We start from the raw sequence: 16,482 nt of genomic DNA on the forward strand, positions 1-16,482 counted from the left end.
CTGTATATTAAAATATCACTGATTTAATAGGTGCCACTCCCCATAAGATTTACAGTTAAAGCCAAATTTTCCATCACCTCTTACAAGAAAATTACTCTTTGTAGATAGAATCTTATAATATCTGATAAAGCTGGGCACTGAGGGAGAAATTTGTTTGCATATATTTGTGGAAGCAACGTTCTCTCCCAAATAATAATTTGGGAAATGATTTCACCACTCGCACCATAATTACGATCTCATAACTCTAATGGTTTTTCATTTTTGTATGAGGGCATACACTCCCCCAACTAAGTATCCCTGTTTACCGTGGACAAATGTATTTCTGATATGATCTCTCCCAGATTTGTGAATACCTTCAAAAATATTGTTAGCATTGTAGGCAAGTGTGCTAGAGTTGTCTTTCTTCATATTCCAGCTCCCTTCTTCCTTGCTCTCAAAACTTAATGGGGGTGGTGGAGAGTGAGATATATATATGTACAGCGTGATTCTAAATTAGCACACTTACATTACTAATATGTGAATGTGTAAAAAATATACACACAGTTGTCACCCCTATTTTCATACCAAAGATCTCTGAGTCCTGCCTCAACACTCCTATTATTCCGATAGGAACATAAGAAGCTGCCTTTTACTGAGTCAGATCATTGGTCCGCCTAGATCAAACTGATTGACTGAGACACTCCAGAGTTTCAAACAGAAGACATTCCTAATTCCTACTTGGAGATGCTGAGGATTAAAGCTGGGACTTTCTGCATACAAGCAGGTACCCTACCACTGAGCAATGGCCCTTCCCCTCGTTGAACACTTTGCTCTGCCAAGTGTATAGATTTGTTTTCCAATAGTCCTGTTCTATCCTGTTTGAAAATAATAAATGAAATCTCAGAAGTAAATTCCCTTAAGTTCAGTGGGACTTACTCCTAAGTAAGTGAGCATAGGAGTGCAGACTTATTTGGTGTTTTCTGCTTTGGTTAAACATATGTTGGAAAAACACAGTTGCCCTAAAATCTGTTATCAGTGGTTCAAAATGTGATTTCCCTGTGTGGGAAATGACACTCTCTGTACCCAATATGGTGCCTTATTGCCCATGCACATGCAGAAACCTGACGAATGGGCAGATCTAGCAACTCCCATTAACAATGTTATAACAAGGCATCCTCAAAGGGCAAAAGTAGGAACAATGCAGGAACTATGATTTATTGGGGCAGACAGCATCCAGAAAATAGGGGGTATGTATCCCTAATAATGTAGTCCATGCATTGGTGACCTTCAGCCTGGATTTCTGCAATGTGCTCTATGTGTGACTGCCCTTAGGCCTGATCTGAAAGTTTAGCCAGTGCAAACTGCAGCAGCTGGACTGCTGATGGGAGCTGACAGCTGACAGCATGTGTTGTCTCTGCTAAAAGATCTGCATGGGCTGCTGATGTGCTCCTGGGCTACGTTCAGGGTTCTTATATTAATATAAAGGTAAAGGAACCCCTGACCGTTAAGTCCAGTCGTGAATGGCTCTGGGGTTGCGGCACTCATCTCGCTTTACTGGCCAAGGGAGCCGGCATACAGCTTCTGGGTCATGTGGCCAGCATGACTAAGCCGCTTCTGGCGAACCAGAGCAGCGCACGGAAATGCCACTTACCTTCCCGCTGGAGCGGTACCTATTTATCTACTTGCACTTTGACATGCTTTCGAACTGCTAGGTGGGCAGGAGCTGAGACTGAACAACAGGAGATCACCCCATCACGGGGATTCAAACCACCGACCTTCTGATCGGCAAGCCCTAGGCTCTGTGGTTTACTAGACCACAGCGCCACCCACGTCCCATATTATACATACGGTATATATTATCTTGCTATTCTGCAGATCTTGCTATTCCAGCTGTGGACACCAGAGGGGGTGCTAAAATAATCTATATTAAACCCTACACTTCTCCAAACAGAGGGATGGGGAATAAATGCAGGTGATCAGCAGGCTGCTGTGGGTTACTCTCATGGGGGTGCTGACAGATCTGAAGGGGAACTGACTGACTGAGATATCCGGTGTGTGAGTCCTGACTCTTTGAGGCTGAGGCTCAAGTGTCATGGGGCAGCTGGCAGGTCAGGGCAAAGAGTCATTTCTGAGCCATCTGTCTCTAATAAGTTGCTCTGTGGATGCTGATTAGTTGGATGGGGGCCAAGCAAGTTTACCAGCAATGGATTTAGTGCTAACACAGGGTGGAGATGGAGCAAATCCACACCCTTCCCCCCCCCCCCCGGGCCTTAATGTTCTTCCTTGCCCCACATGTATTTACATATCCTCCAAAAGCAATTCTTTAGGGCGGGGATACAGTTTGCTGTGACTTTTCTTGAGCATCTGTATTTCTGATCCTCCTCTTGCTCAATCCTTCCACAAGTACTCTTAACCTTCGGGAATGAGAGAATTAAAGAAGGGGCCTCTTAAGCTTTGCCACCCTGCGGCACCCAGGACTGAATTTAGGTTTTGGAAGTGCCTTGGATAGAGGGCGTGAGCCATTCTCCACCTTGCGACTCTTCCTTTGCAAGACAGAGATGGTTCAGTTGCCCATTAATGCGACACAACACCAATGTACCGGTACTTAGCCTGGGGAGGAGAATAAAGGCGCTTGGCATCACCAAAGCTATTGGAGTTGATGGAGGAGCAGGGATGCTGAAAAACTAACTACTCACAAGCCTCTCTATAGCTAAAGTTACTAGGTCTCAGTGTTTGACCTGTTGTTCCAGTCCTTTTTTAAGGGTCTCCAGAGTAAGTGAAGGTCCTGAACACAGGGGATAAATTATTTTCTGCTTGGCTTGAGAGGTTTTGCCTTTTGCTCTGCCATCTCCCCTCTCCACGATGCAGACATTTTGTCTGGTGGCTAGGTACCCCAGGTGCCTCAAGGCTCCACCCCTTTGCTCCTAGACTCCACCCCTTCATCTCGATTCTGATGAGCTTCAGGAGACCTGGCAACCCTCTGCCCAGTTATGTGTCCCATCTCTTCAACAGCTGAGCTGCCTTTGCACCTATGTTTGTTTTCACACTTGTGACCTCCAGGGGTGAAGTCAAAACCGCTGTGTTAGCAGCACCCAAGTGCCCTCCCTGCAGCGCAAGGCTGGGTGGTGTGTATGGAGGTCCCGGGCTGCACAGATGGCAAAACCAGCCCCCTCAGCCTCGTTGTTGTGGTTCAAAGGAAAGCAGAGCAACACATTTGGTGCCAGCTTGGTTGCAGGAGTTGCCGAAAGGAGGCGTACAACAAGCACCATCCTACTGTCATAAGGACTCCACTCTGTGTTTGTGTTGGTTTTACTCCTTAGGCCAGGGGTAGGCAACCTAAGGTCCACGGGCCGGATGCGGCCCAATCGCCTTCTCAATCCGGCCCACGGACGGTCTGGGAATCAGTGTGTTTTTACATGAGTAGAATGTGTCATTTTATTTAAAATGCATCTCTGGGTTATTTGTGGGGCCTGCCTGGTGTTTTTACATGAGTAGAATGTGTGCTTTTATTTAAAATGCATCTCTGGGCTATTTGTGGGGCATAGGAATTCATCCATCTCCCCCCAAAAATATAGTCTTGCCCACCACATGGTCTGAGGGACGGTGGACCGGCCCATGGCTGAAAAAGTTTGCTGACCCCATGCCTTAGGCTTTTCTTTTCCTGCAGATATTCCTCAAGGCAGTGGAGTTCTCCTTCTCCTAGATGGGCTTTCTTCCCAGGTTGAGGAGCCCCATCCGCCCCTCACTTCACTCTAAAGCACATGTAGAAACTGCTTTCTTGACTGTTGGAGCCAAACTGGCCTAACGTGGATGTAAAGTGTGCATTGGCTGTAGAGCAGGATTGGGGAGGGTGGCAGCAGCTTGAGCAAGAGATGGTTGAAGCATCTCCTTTTCCCAGCTAGGGGCAGAGGGACTAGAATATTCCCTTGTCCCACCTCTCCCTACCCAGCACCTCCATACTGGGGAATGCTGTAACTGTTGAATTTCTGCCCATTTGGCAGCTGTTAAAGGCACCAGAGCCGTGTCAAGAAAACAAAAGTAGCAGAAGGAAGACTTGTGTTCAAATTCTGTGATTCACCTGCTGAAATTGGTTCGTTGCTCTTCACTCAGGTTCCCTGTTTATGAAACGAAGTTATAAAGGCCTCCCTTGAAATATTATTGGGCATGTGTGGGGTTGAAATAAGAGTCTGAAAACTTCATATGCTAGAATTAGTTCAGACTAGGACCCCAGGAGACCCATTTTCATATCCCCACACTCAGTCACGAAGCTTACGGAGTTTAACCCGCCTCACAAGGTTGTTGTGATGATAAGGGAGAGCGAAGGGCGTTGGTAATATAGGCGTAGCCCCGCATGTATTTCAGGTCACCCATTGGCTGTCCTAAGATAAGAGCTTGCGGTTGACCTCTGTCCCAACCTCTGGCGACTTTCACATCCCAGTCTGATAGATGCCCTAGGCTTGGAGATTAGGGACTCATGAGAGGTTATTTTTGGCTCAAGGAGAATGCCTTTCCACTTCATCTTGTCACCTGCTCCACGGTGGCCGGTGAGGAGTTCCTGACATCCCATCACCTCTGCCGTGCCAGTGTGAAGAGTGGGTGCCAGCACCTAAGAGGCACAGGGTGATGGGACAGGGCAGAGGAGCAGAAAGTGGCAGGCGTGCAGAGGGAGCAGACCCCAATGCGCCCCCCCTCCACCAGTGCTGGCGCAAAGCAGTCAGGATTAGCGATGGAACTGTGTTATATTAATCTGAGCTCCCAGCTGCGAATCCAATCTGAGCTCTCACCGATCTGACCTTCAGCCTACGCTGCTGTCACCCAACCGGGTTGGACAGCAGCTGTTTATAGTGGGATCACTCGTACAGCTCTGAGATGTGTCCTGCTCCAGGTTCGAAGCAGAGGTTAATATAGGGATCTTTTATCTAGTGCTGGGATTATTTCCCCCTCCCTCCAAGAAGTGACCAGCAAAGTGGAAGACAGACAGATCTGACCCCTGGGCCACAGTCCTCAGTCAGGTTCTCTTGTGCTTCATTGGAATGAATGAAAGTAGATCAATGGGAAGGGGGCAGCACTTCAGGAAGGGGTCATAGGTCAGTGGGAGAGCACATGCACTGTATACAGAAGGTCCTGTAGCATATAACAGGAAGGCTTCTCCCCTACGATCCTGGAGAACTGCTGCCTGTCAGAGTAGACATTACTAGGCAAATAGAATAACCTGATAAAAGGCAGCTTCGTCTTCAGCCATAGGTATCGCTAGCTGGAGTGTGATGGTATGGTCAGCGTGCAGCAATCGTGGCTCCCCATCTCCACTGGTGTTTCTTCCTTTCCTGCCTTCTTTTTTATTTATAAAAGGTAAAGGGACCCCTGACCATTAGGTCCAGTCGTGACCGACTCTGGGGTTGCGGTGCTCATCTCGCTTTATTGGCTGAGGGAGCTGGTGGCCAGCATGACTAAGCTGCTTCTGGCCAACCAGAGCAGCGCACAGAAATGCCGTTTACCTTCCTGCCGGAGCAGTACCTACCGTATTTATCTACCTGCACTTGATGTGCTTTCGAACTGCTAGGTTGGCAGGAGCAGGAACTGAGCAACGGGAGCTCACCCCATTGCGGGGATTCAAACCGCCGACCTTCTATCAGCAAGTCCTAGGCTCAGTGGTTTAACCCACAGCGCCACCCGCGTCCCTTTTTTATTTATTGAGTAAGGTAAATTCCATACATTTGACTTTAAAGCAAGCGTGTGTGTGTGTGTGTGTGTGTGTGTGTGTGTGTGTGTGAGAGAGAGAGAGAGAGAGAGAGAGAGAGAGAGAGAGAGAGAAACTTGGGATATAACACTCACACCCATATTTTGGCCTTTCCCCAAATATTTAATGGGATGGTGGTGGCAGCGACCATACTTACATTATTTGTTTTAGGGGGCATTTCTTTCCATTTCTTTCCCTTGCTTCTGCTACAGGACTTAAAACAACAACACATGGGACCATTAGTGGTTGGATTTCAGTTTTTCTTTTTAATGACAACCCTTGTTTTGTGGTGTGATTACATTTTATGCGCCTTAACTGTCTCCTTCTAAAGAAAGATTTATTTGAAATATTACCAGTTACTTGCCAGTTACTCTCTCTTTTTTTAAATGCACACACATGAAAACTTCCAGTTACTTCTACTGGAATTTTAGATAGGACTTACTGATTTGGGCTTGGCAAACCAGTTTTAGGGGTGCTAAGACCACATGTAGTTTTGCACCCTGTAGGTGTGTGATTTCTGGCCATTAGATCTGAAAAGAAACACACATTTCTGAAACAAGCTGTCCTCCTGTATTTTCATAGATCCTACAAGGCCAGATACCTTCCAGCAGATCCCCTGAAAAGTCGCCTCCAGAGCTCAATGAACCCTTCTTCCCTCTATATATCATAGAGCCTGATAGATTAGACATCCACGGCTCAAATCCACAAGGGGCAGGTCTTCATTTGAGCAACATTAAGTACCCCCCTTATAAGTCCTTGGAACTCCGCACAATAAACACTTTTAGCTAGCTCCCACAGCCACATCCATAATTTTATGAACATGAGGTGAGTATTGTTCCTCCTGTCAGGTTTACCAGCTGTGTTTAACTTTGGTTCCCGCCCCCTTCCCTTTTTAGCATTGATAACCTCTTTAACCTCCTTCAGCAGTTCACGGGGAAACTCTCAGTTTGTCCAAGGGCTAAAATGTCAGAAAATGGCCTTTCTTTCTCCCAACAGTTAGAGACACAGACACCACAGCCTGTTTTAGAAAGCCCAGACCTTGCTAGATGTGCTTTTTGGGGGGGTCAGGAACGGTGAAGCATGAAAGTGTTATCCTTTTGCTGTGTGAAGAGGCGGTGTTGGTGCTACAACAGCTGCTTTTCTCCCCACCTCCCCTCGGCCCTCCTCAGTCTAAGGACACTGGTGGCGTCACGTGGTGGCGGCTGCCTCGTTCTCCAGGCTCACCCTCCGGCTTCCCTGCCTTTCCTCTTCCTCCTCTTCCTCACGGCAGCAGCTGAGCGCCACCTCGTTCTCGTAGCAGAAGGAGGCGCGAGCAGCGGTGGCTCCTGCAGGGGGCGCCCTGTATTTGCGATGGCTCAGCTCCTTGGCGCTGCACGTTGGGGTTCCCGGCACCTCGTAGGTACGGTGGAAGTGCTGGTAGTCGACCTCATAGTGGCCGCGCCGCTCAAAGAGCACAGGCTCAAAGCGGTGTCCCCAGCGCAGCTCGCCGGGCAGGTAGGAACTGCGGCACTGAGTGGTCATTGCCGTGGCTTCCACCATGCCTTCCAGAATGACCACCAGCTCAAAGTCAGCCTCGGCCAGGTCTGCGGGGCCGTACTCGTAGAGGGGGCTTTCGGAGTCGATCTCGTGCACAATCGTCACAGGCGACACCAGGAAAATGCGGTCGGTGCCGCTGTCGAAACCCACGTTGACGTCATTGTGGTCCAGAGGGATGTACTCGCCTTCGGGGGTCACGCGAGGCTGCGGGAGAGAAGGCAAAGGAAGGGGGGTATTATGTACAGAACAGGACTTGATAAATGTGTATTCGCGGTATGACTCACAGCGCCCAGCAACAGGGGTGCCAAGTGGAATAAAATTAAGGGGGGGAGGCCTCCAGGTAAGCCCTGCCCCACATAACTGATCACATGATATGGCGTGCACACACCATTTGAATGGCAATGCCCATCAATTTTTGGAGCCCCCCCTCCCAAATATTAGGGGCTGAAGACTCCTTGGCCTCTAGGATTTGGCTCCTATGACCAGCAGCCATTTCCAGGGTTGATTGGGAAAACTGCCACTGCAGTTGCTGAAATGGCTGCTGGCTACTGAAGACCAGCCTTTTCTAAAACACAATTCCTACAGAGGATTCTGCTACAGGATGTAGAGGAAATAAGCATCCTACCTGCATATGTCAACTGGCCTCCTGTCCCTTCGAGAAGCCCCACCCTTATGTCCATCTTTCCTTCCAGTCCCTTCACACTTTCCCCTCTCTTACCTCAGACTCATTCATCTATTTATCTGTCTTGCCTTCCATCCCGTAATACCAATGAGCTAAGTACCGGTACTTGTTTTTCAAAAACCAAGCCACGGACCCCCTACTTTTGAACATTTTGATATCTCTATGGTATGTGAATGGTGCCCTGGAACCCCTTGGTGGGTGGCCACCAATTGGGAGTTGCTGCCTTATACAAATACAGTGGCACCTTGGTTCTCAAAATTAATCAGTTCCAGGAGTCTGTTCGGCTCCTGAAACGGTTCAAAAACTAAGGCTCGGTTTCCAACCGGCTGCAGGAGCTTCCTGCACTCAGTCAGAAGCTGCGTAAGTTGCGTCAGACATTCGGCTTCCGAAAAACATTCGCAGACCAGAGCACTCACTTCCGGGTTTGCGGTGTTTGGAAGTCTGTTTGTTCGCGAGCCAAGCTGTTTCAGTACCAAGGTACCACTGTACTTCTCATAATACAGAACAGCTACAACATCCTCTTTCTAGCAACAGTCTGAAAAATATTCTCCACATCTGTTCACCTACCTCCCACAAACTTCTGTCCTTCTCTATCTAAAGTTCTTCATACAGCTTTGTTGCCTTTTATCTACTCATCCATTTTCCACCTTCTGGTTTAATCATCCCAGAAGAATCATCCAAAGGACTTCCAAAAACCATCTTGCTGCCGCCCAACTCCTGCCTTGCTCCTATAGTGCCGTCCTTACCTGCAGCAACTGTGCCCGAACATGGGCCTCCACCAGGTGGCTCTTGCGCAAGTTGGCCACACGCCACATGAGGCAGAGCTTCCCATCGCGCATGGCCACCACGGCTGTCTCACTGAAGACCAAGGTCTCGTTGCGCTTCTTGGGTTTGGCGATCTTGACCATGATGGCCCCAATGATGAAGGCGTCAATGATGCAACCCAGAATGCACTGCAGCACCACAGCCAGGACGGCGCATGGGCACTCCTCTGTCACACTGCGGAAGCCGTACCCGATGGAAGTCTGGGTCTCCAGGGAGAAGAGGAAGGCGGCCATGAAGCTGGTGACCTCGGAGAAGCAGGGCTTTGAGTTGGGAGGCTGCTCGGGTGCGAGGTCCCCGTTCATGGCAGCAATGAGCCAGAAGGTGAAGCCAAAGACCAGCCAGGAGAGCACGAACGAGAGGCAGAAGATGAGGAACATCCAGCGCCAGCGGATGTCCACACAAGTGGTGAAGATGTCTGTCAGGTACCGCTGGCCCTTCTCACTCATGTTGACGAACTGCACGTTGCAATGGCCGTTCTTCTTCACGAAACGGCTGCGCTGCCGGACGGGGGCGGGCCTGCCATTGTGGCAGCTGGTGGGGGACTCCACTGACTCCTCTTCCCGCAACTCCCCCACCCCGCCACCCCCGCTGAAACGACGGATGGCTTTGGCCACCCCCATATCGGAGGGATTGGCCTTTGTCCCGGCCAAGGCTAGGCCGGGCTTGGGGGATTGGTGGCCCAGCCTGTGTGTTGTGCAGAAAAAAGCTGGTGTCAGGGAGGTGTTAGCAGGTGACAGTGTGGCGCTGCGCAGAATTGTCGCTTTTGAGTAACCTGAAAGCGGAAAGGGGAGAGATATGACAAAGACCGTCATTGACTCACGTCCATTAGCACATCTCCTTAACTCACTTTAAATTCCGATTCCCCCCCCCCCCCCGAAAAAAAAAGGATGATAAGAAGCCAAAGGGAATTTAAAGTAAGGATTTGTGATTCGCTTCTACTTCATTTTAGACCTGTTTCCTACCTTGTGATGTCATTTCACTACCAAGATGCAATGGAGCCCGTTCTTGTGAATGTGTGGGCCACCCATTCTGCTAACAGGGCATCTTGCGCCTTAGCCATCTTAACTGGTGTGCACCACATTCCTCTCAAGGCATATTTACTTTATCTTACAGAGCAGCTCAGGTCTTGCAAGGTGCTTTCCTTCCACCTAGGTTCTTAGGTTGTGAAAGTTGTTGAAACATCTCAGCATTTGCAAAGCTTTATTATTGTTTATCTTTGCAATATGATTTTTGCTTGTCAATTCATTTTTTAAAAAAGGAGAGGTTGGAATTGAGATTTGTATGGAAATCCGGAAGCTGTTATCTGGAGTGTGTGGGGATATGGTTCTTAGGCATTGAGAACAATACACATTATACTTTTTACATGTTTCAGAGCTGAGCAGCGGCACTGAAAAGAGATTGCAGGCTAGGACCTGGCTCAAACTAAGCCACAGTTTAATTTGATCCAAAAATTTAATCTTTCTTAAACGTGTATTCTTATTGGCAATAATTGTGCACCTCCTTCACTCTGTCTTAAGACTATTACTAACTTTCAGGCTTTATTGTGCCCAACACTTCCCTTCCTGATTTGCTTTCTTGTTTCTTTGCTTAACACCACCTGCGGAAGAGTTTTGTTGAACTTGAAGGCTTGCTGCCCAGTAATTTCTACTCTAATTGCTACTCTTCCCAACATCTTTTGTAAAAGGAAAAAAAAAATCACAATCGCTGATACTGAACATCCATGCTGTGAAAAACTTCACATTCCTGCAGCTGTGAAAGTGACAGGAAACCAGTCAGAAGAAAAGCTGGCGATCTTAACAGTAGCACTCTGGCTTATAACATTTTAAGAATGGTTTCATGCCTTTTCTCTACTCCTCACAATCTTGCTTGGTTGATCTCCCTTCCCAGAGAAACCGGGATTGTCAACTTTTGTTCCTGTTAAGGTTTCTCCATCTTTAACTTCTGTTTCAGTGTATCTGAAGAAGTGAGCATGCACACGGAAGCTTATACCCAGAACAAACTTAGCTGGTCTCTAAGGTGCTACTGGACAATTTTTTAATTCCCCCCCCTTTTGACTCGATCTTTAACAGTTACATGACAAAGAGAAATTTAGGGAGCTATGCTTTTTTCTGCCATGCAGGGATACAAAGAGTTTGCCCTGAAGAAATTGCTACAATTCTTAAGTGCAGAGGTGTGTGTGTGTGTAGGGGGGAGTACACAACTATCAGGTAAGTCAACATCTCCTACTTCCTGCCATACAGCACAAATTACTCCAATAGACCTTTCATTTCTCCCAGAGGTCCAAGCTATCCTGAAGCTCTATGTTTCCACAGGGACAGTTCAGTGGAAGAGCCCATCCTCTGCATGTAAAAGGTCGTAAGGTTCAGTCACTGGCATCTCCAGGTAAGAAAGACCCCTGTCTGAAACCTGGGGCAGCAACTGCCAGTCAACAGGTAACACTGAGGCAGCTTTCAATGTGACCATCCCTCACAGAGCTGTCCTGATTCCTCGCTTCGTCCCATGCAAAGGCAGACAGCTGTGCAGAGAGTATTGTGGCAGGAGTACCTTTCCCTGATCCTACAGCACCATGGTGCCTCCTGCAATTCTCTCTGGTGCACAGAAGCCTTGTTCTCTGTTGCAGCTGGCCTTCCTAGAAAACTCCACTCACCTTCACGTGGATGTTGCTTCACCTGCACAAAGCTCTCAAGCCAATGAAGGGACTTTGACCTGGCTCCTGTGGAAGGCTCGCCTTTTGCCTGGTGTGCCTAGACAGCGTGGTCTCTAAGGGGAAATCTTGCCTATTTATCTGGAAGCAAAGGGTGTGTGGCATGACACGCCAGGAGGCTGGGTCTCTTCCTCAAGAGTGAGTCCCCCTCAGGCCCTCTTCCAAGATGGCTTGCAAAAGGCACCTCCAGCCCTCCGGGGCAAAGGAACCAGCCAAGATGATCCAGCACCCGCAAGGGGGAGAAAGGATACTGAAGGAAGAAGCGAAGGCCAACACTATTTCCGTCAGAAAAAGAGAAGATTTATGGATAGGGGATCAGGGAAAGCCCAGGTCCTTTTCAAAGCACCTGCGTCGTCATCCACGCATTATTCCACTTCTGAGGTGAGTCATTGCCAGAGTTCCAGTGTTTAGGTTATGAAATGTTTAGATTAATCAGTGCAAAATCTTTTGATGGATTCAAAAGACACTTCCCAACAAAGTGGAAATTGTAGACATACAGTAGCTTAACTTAAGAAGTTTTAACCTTCTGCCTAAGATAAATTACGCTACATTTTCAAGCACGAGATTTGATGTAGTGGCAAAGAAACAGAGGAGAATATGTAAGCTCATTCGCCATAAGCTGTCAAAACGAATATACCTCTATGTACGTATGATCTTGCTTGTGTGTGCTTGTGTTTAATTTGGGTGCAGTATTATAATTTATTCTTGATTTTATTGCCCCACAGTCAAGTTAATACTGTGTTATTTACTCAAACTGGTTGAAGTATACGTCTTTTGACTACAACAACTTACTGGGTGGCCAGCCCCATATTAGAAAAAGCACCCCCACGTTACCCACCAACAAGCCGTTCCCAAGAGATGCAACATCATTTTAAAACGAGGAAAGTATGGTGTTTTCCCCCTTCAGAAGTATTTTATTCCCATGTGAACCTAGGTAGGTTGAATTCATTAGGCCTACAATCCTATACCTGATAACTTGGGAATAAGTCTCACTGAATGTAGTATAACTTACTTCTGAGTAGATACACACACACACACACACACACACACACACACACACACACAATTTATTTAAAATATCTGTATATACCGCCTTGTTAAAATAATCCCAAGACACTGTACAATAAAACAATTAAGTATGATCCAATTCAATTTATGTATTGCTTCATACTGCAAGAAGGGGTCATGAAGCGATTGACAAGCGCAGAAGCGTCCAAAACATACAATAAAAAAATCCATCGAAACAAAACAAATATACTAAAAGTGTTCATCCACAAAAATGAACCGACAACAGAAAATGACCACTGCAGCCCCATAAGTACAAACACCAAAAAGAACAACCCGAAACCAGACCATGAGTACTGTCCATCTTATTTGCCTGGTGTTAAAAGGCACCAGGCAAACCTCTTCAACGAGAGCATTCCACAACTGAGGGGCCACCACAGAAAAGGCCCCTTGAATTGAATTAAAAAACAATTCAATATACCGTAAAACCATCAAATGAAAAGAATTTGTCATATTTACAGTAACCAGATATTGTTCAACTGGTATCAAAGGTCATGGAAAATGTGAGTGAGCAAATGCTTTAAATAGCTGCTGGAAGCTCACCACATATCTCAATGGGGAGCTCATTCCACAGGCTAGGGGCCACTCGCCTTCAAGTTATTGTGAGATGAACTTCTCTAAAATGAGGCATAATTATTAGAGCCGACTCGCCAATTCTTACTGAATAGGAAGGTGTATTTGGCAGAAGGCATTCTTTCAGCCAGCTTTGCCCTAGCTTTCTCAAATTTGGTCTGCTACTGCAGATATTATAAGTGCATGGTACAGTGTTCCATTACCAGTCTGGCCATGACATTTTGCTACAGCTTCCACACCAGCCTTGAGGGCAGCCCCACATAGAGTGCATTGCAGTAGACCAGACCTGAGGCTACAGATACTTGGGTCACTGTGGCTTTGCAATCATGGTCCAGGAAGGGTTGTAACTGGTGCACCAGCCAAAGCAAGAAAAAAAAGAAGCCACTGAGACCACTTGGGCATAGTTAGATCAAACCCTGTTCACCCACCCAGGTCTCCATAATACACACCAATTTAGCTACATTATCCATGATGAGACAGTGTATAACTGGGATCTTGTTATGAACTGATCTGGCATTAAATACCAGCACCACAACACTGGAAGGCCCAGCAACCCAGTAACCCACCTGAGATATGGAGAACGTGTCAGAAGAGATGGCCTGAGCACGTTTCTATTCCCTTCTTGTTGATGACTTCCTCCCCACCCCACCTTCTTCCCTGGCCTTAAACACAGTGATTAGGGCATCCTTGCCATTCTTCCCTCTGCCAAGCACACCCTTCATGAGTCAACATATTTTGACCAGCACACCCTACACACTTAGGGAGTTGTTCAGCAACCAACGTAAAACACCACCAGGCACACCCATCAACACCCATCCACCTTCACCCTGACCTCTCCTAACTGACTCCAAGTTCATCACAACACATACACATATTAGGATCCCATCTACCACTTTGCCAGTGGCCACAACACACTGAGCAGGACAATGTACAGGGTTCTGTCAACACGCAAGGCCCACAAAAACAGCCCCCCTCATCTACTCATCACTTGCTCCATGATTCACAGTCTACAGAGTCACTAGCCAGGCCTGTCGTCTCAGGGGACACAGCCAAATATCCCAGTTCCTACCCAAGGCATTAGTGTAGTTCACATTCCAACCACTGTGGGCGCTCTCTACTTTCACCCAGGAGCAACTTATATAGCATTCAAGTCAGCTCAAACCGACACGTACCTACCTCAAACCTACAAGTAACCACAAAAACTAAAAGGGGTGGCAGTGACAGCACCTCCACACCCCCAGCCTTATCCTCCCTTGCCTCGAGACAAGAAGCTCATGGGATGGTAGCGTCAGAGGGTATCAATGAGGTGGCCAGTTTTTCTGGATGTTCCTTCCTTAGCAACACAGCAGACCATTTACTAGAAAGCAGCGTCTCCTATGGGGAAAATGGGGCCTGGTGTTGTGATCCACCTCTCCTTACTCCCAGCGGTCTGGCTGCAGTCACCCACTTGCAACCGTATAGGATTGCATTGTAAGCAATGGATTAACTACAACTCCTGTGATCGGTGGAGGCTTCTTTAGTTCAGTTATGGTGACATAGGATTATAAAACACCAGCCCTGTTGCTGTCTTTGCCCCTGTTTTGGGCTCACAACAAGGTGGTGGTGAAGAGAGCAGGTCACCCCCACCCAAACTTACACTTGATGCTTGTAGCAGGAATGTTGTTCTACTACAGAGGGATCATGACTCTATATGCGGAACCCGGGACTGCTTTATCTCATGGAAGGGGAACCTGTTGCCCTCCAGATGTTGTTCAGCCAAATGTGGCTCTCCTCTGTTCTCGGCCGCTGCTCATACTGCCTGAGCCTGATGGGCGTTGGAGTCCAACAACATTCAAAGGGCCACAGGTTCCCCACCCCTACTTTAGATTAAGGAATCCATAGGTTTTTTAAAAAATGGTTGATTTTCATTCTTGTAGATGCATCTTTAGACACTCAGTGTTTCCTAGTGCCTAGCTCTTCCCTTGTATTTCTCTACCATTATATATGCGTATGGGGACGCGGGTGGCACTGTGGGTTAAACTACAGAGCTTAGGACTTGCTGATCAGAAGGTCAGCAGTTTGAATCCCCACGACAGTGTGAGCTCCCGTTGCTCGGTCCCTGCTCATGCCAACCTAGCAGTTCGAAAGCACATGAAAGTGCAAGTAGATAAATAGGTACCGCTCTGGCGGGAAGGTAAACGGCGTTTCCGTGCGCTGCTCTGGTTTGCCAGAAGCAGCTTAGTCATGCTGGCCACATGACCCAGAAGCTGCAACCCGGCTCCCTCGGCCAATAAAGCGAGATGAGCGCTGCAACTCCAGAGTCGTCTGCGACTGGACTTAATGGTCAGGGGTCCCTTTACCTTTACCTTATATATGCATACATCCCTGCCTGTGTGACCTTCGTTTCTCCAGCTCTATCCTTTCCTACAAAGGACTTCTGTTGCACTCTTCCTTCCCACTGTGCATGGAACTACCTCACAAACAATCCACACTTTCTTCCTCTGAAAGCATATTCCTTCTCTTTTTATCCTTGCTTTCATCTCCGTAAAGCTGCAGATTGTAGCTCCTTGAGGCAGGCTCCTGCCTTCTTCCATTTTATAAAGTGCAATGCAGGTTGATAGCGCTATGCATATACAAATAAAAATGGCCCTCTTTCACAAACCAGTCATGCTCCCCATTTTCTTAGCACCCACAATCTCCTGGCTGCCTCATTCTTTTTCCCGTTTTGCCACCTTCCCTGTGTTTCCTCATGGCTCCAAGAAAACCCAGGAGTCCTGCTTCCCATACTTCCAATCTATTCCTGATTGCTGATAGTGATATAAATGGGTTGGGCTTGAGCAGAGATGGCCACATTTTAATCCGGGAATGCTTCAAAAAAAGTAGTCAAAGTGTCATTTATAAAGGAAAAAGAGAGATCATTTTCAATAAATGCATTCCATATTGTTCCAGGTTCCCTACTCCCCTGAGGAAAAGCAACATGTATATGCTCTGCCTTCCTTTGGGAGAACTCTGGAGACTTGAGGCACCTGTGTTATATTTGCTTTATTTACCCATATAAAAGCAGAACATAACTGAAGGCAAGGAGGCCAGAGAGCAACTTGGCTAGTGCCCCAAGACTGCCCCTGCTAGTTTCGACTAGCTCCAGCTAGAAACTCTATCTGTCTCTGTCTTAAAAGCTGCCAACTGCTGTTTCTCACACAAGCACACACACCCCCTCCCGGCACTTAGACATGGCTCCAGGGTGTGGTTTGAAGACATACAGAGCAGCAACCTTGCTGAACTTGGAGGGTCCAGTCTCAGCCTCGATGGGAAACAAATTGGGAATCCTAAGCACACTGCCTCAAAAAATTATATAAACGGGGAAAATAAGGTAGGATATTGTCATGGATCTGGGGTACCAAA

At 47.5% G+C, this 16,482-nt stretch overlaps 1 protein-coding gene across 4 annotated transcripts in view; it reads right to left on the bottom strand.

Moving 5' to 3' along the window:
- Positions 1–5,962: 5,962 nt before the first annotated feature.
- KCNJ14 (potassium inwardly rectifying channel subfamily J member 14) overlaps positions 5,963–16,482 on the bottom strand; it is a 30,442-nt gene continuing 19,922 nt past the window's right edge. For 3 of the 4 annotated variants that reach the window (XM_028703576.2, XM_077917063.1, XM_077917062.1), the window contains exons 2-3: positions 8,681–9,531; positions 5,963–7,456 (exon numbers count right to left, since the gene is read on the bottom strand). In XM_028703576.2, the coding sequence (XP_028559409.1) occupies positions 6,905–7,456; positions 8,681–9,379 (1,251 nt within the window). In that variant the 5' untranslated portion in view covers positions 9,380–9,531 and the 3' untranslated portion in view covers positions 5,963–6,904. Of the gene's footprint in view, positions 7,457–8,680; positions 9,532–11,406; positions 11,553–16,482 lie in introns of those variants that run through there. The other variant, XM_028703575.2, reaches the window with a different exon arrangement.

Source organism: Podarcis muralis, chromosome 13, assembly GCF_964188315.1.
Source record: "Podarcis muralis chromosome 13, rPodMur119.hap1.1, whole genome shotgun sequence".
In the NCBI taxonomy this organism is placed as follows: domain Eukaryota; kingdom Metazoa; phylum Chordata; class Lepidosauria; order Squamata; family Lacertidae; genus Podarcis; species Podarcis muralis.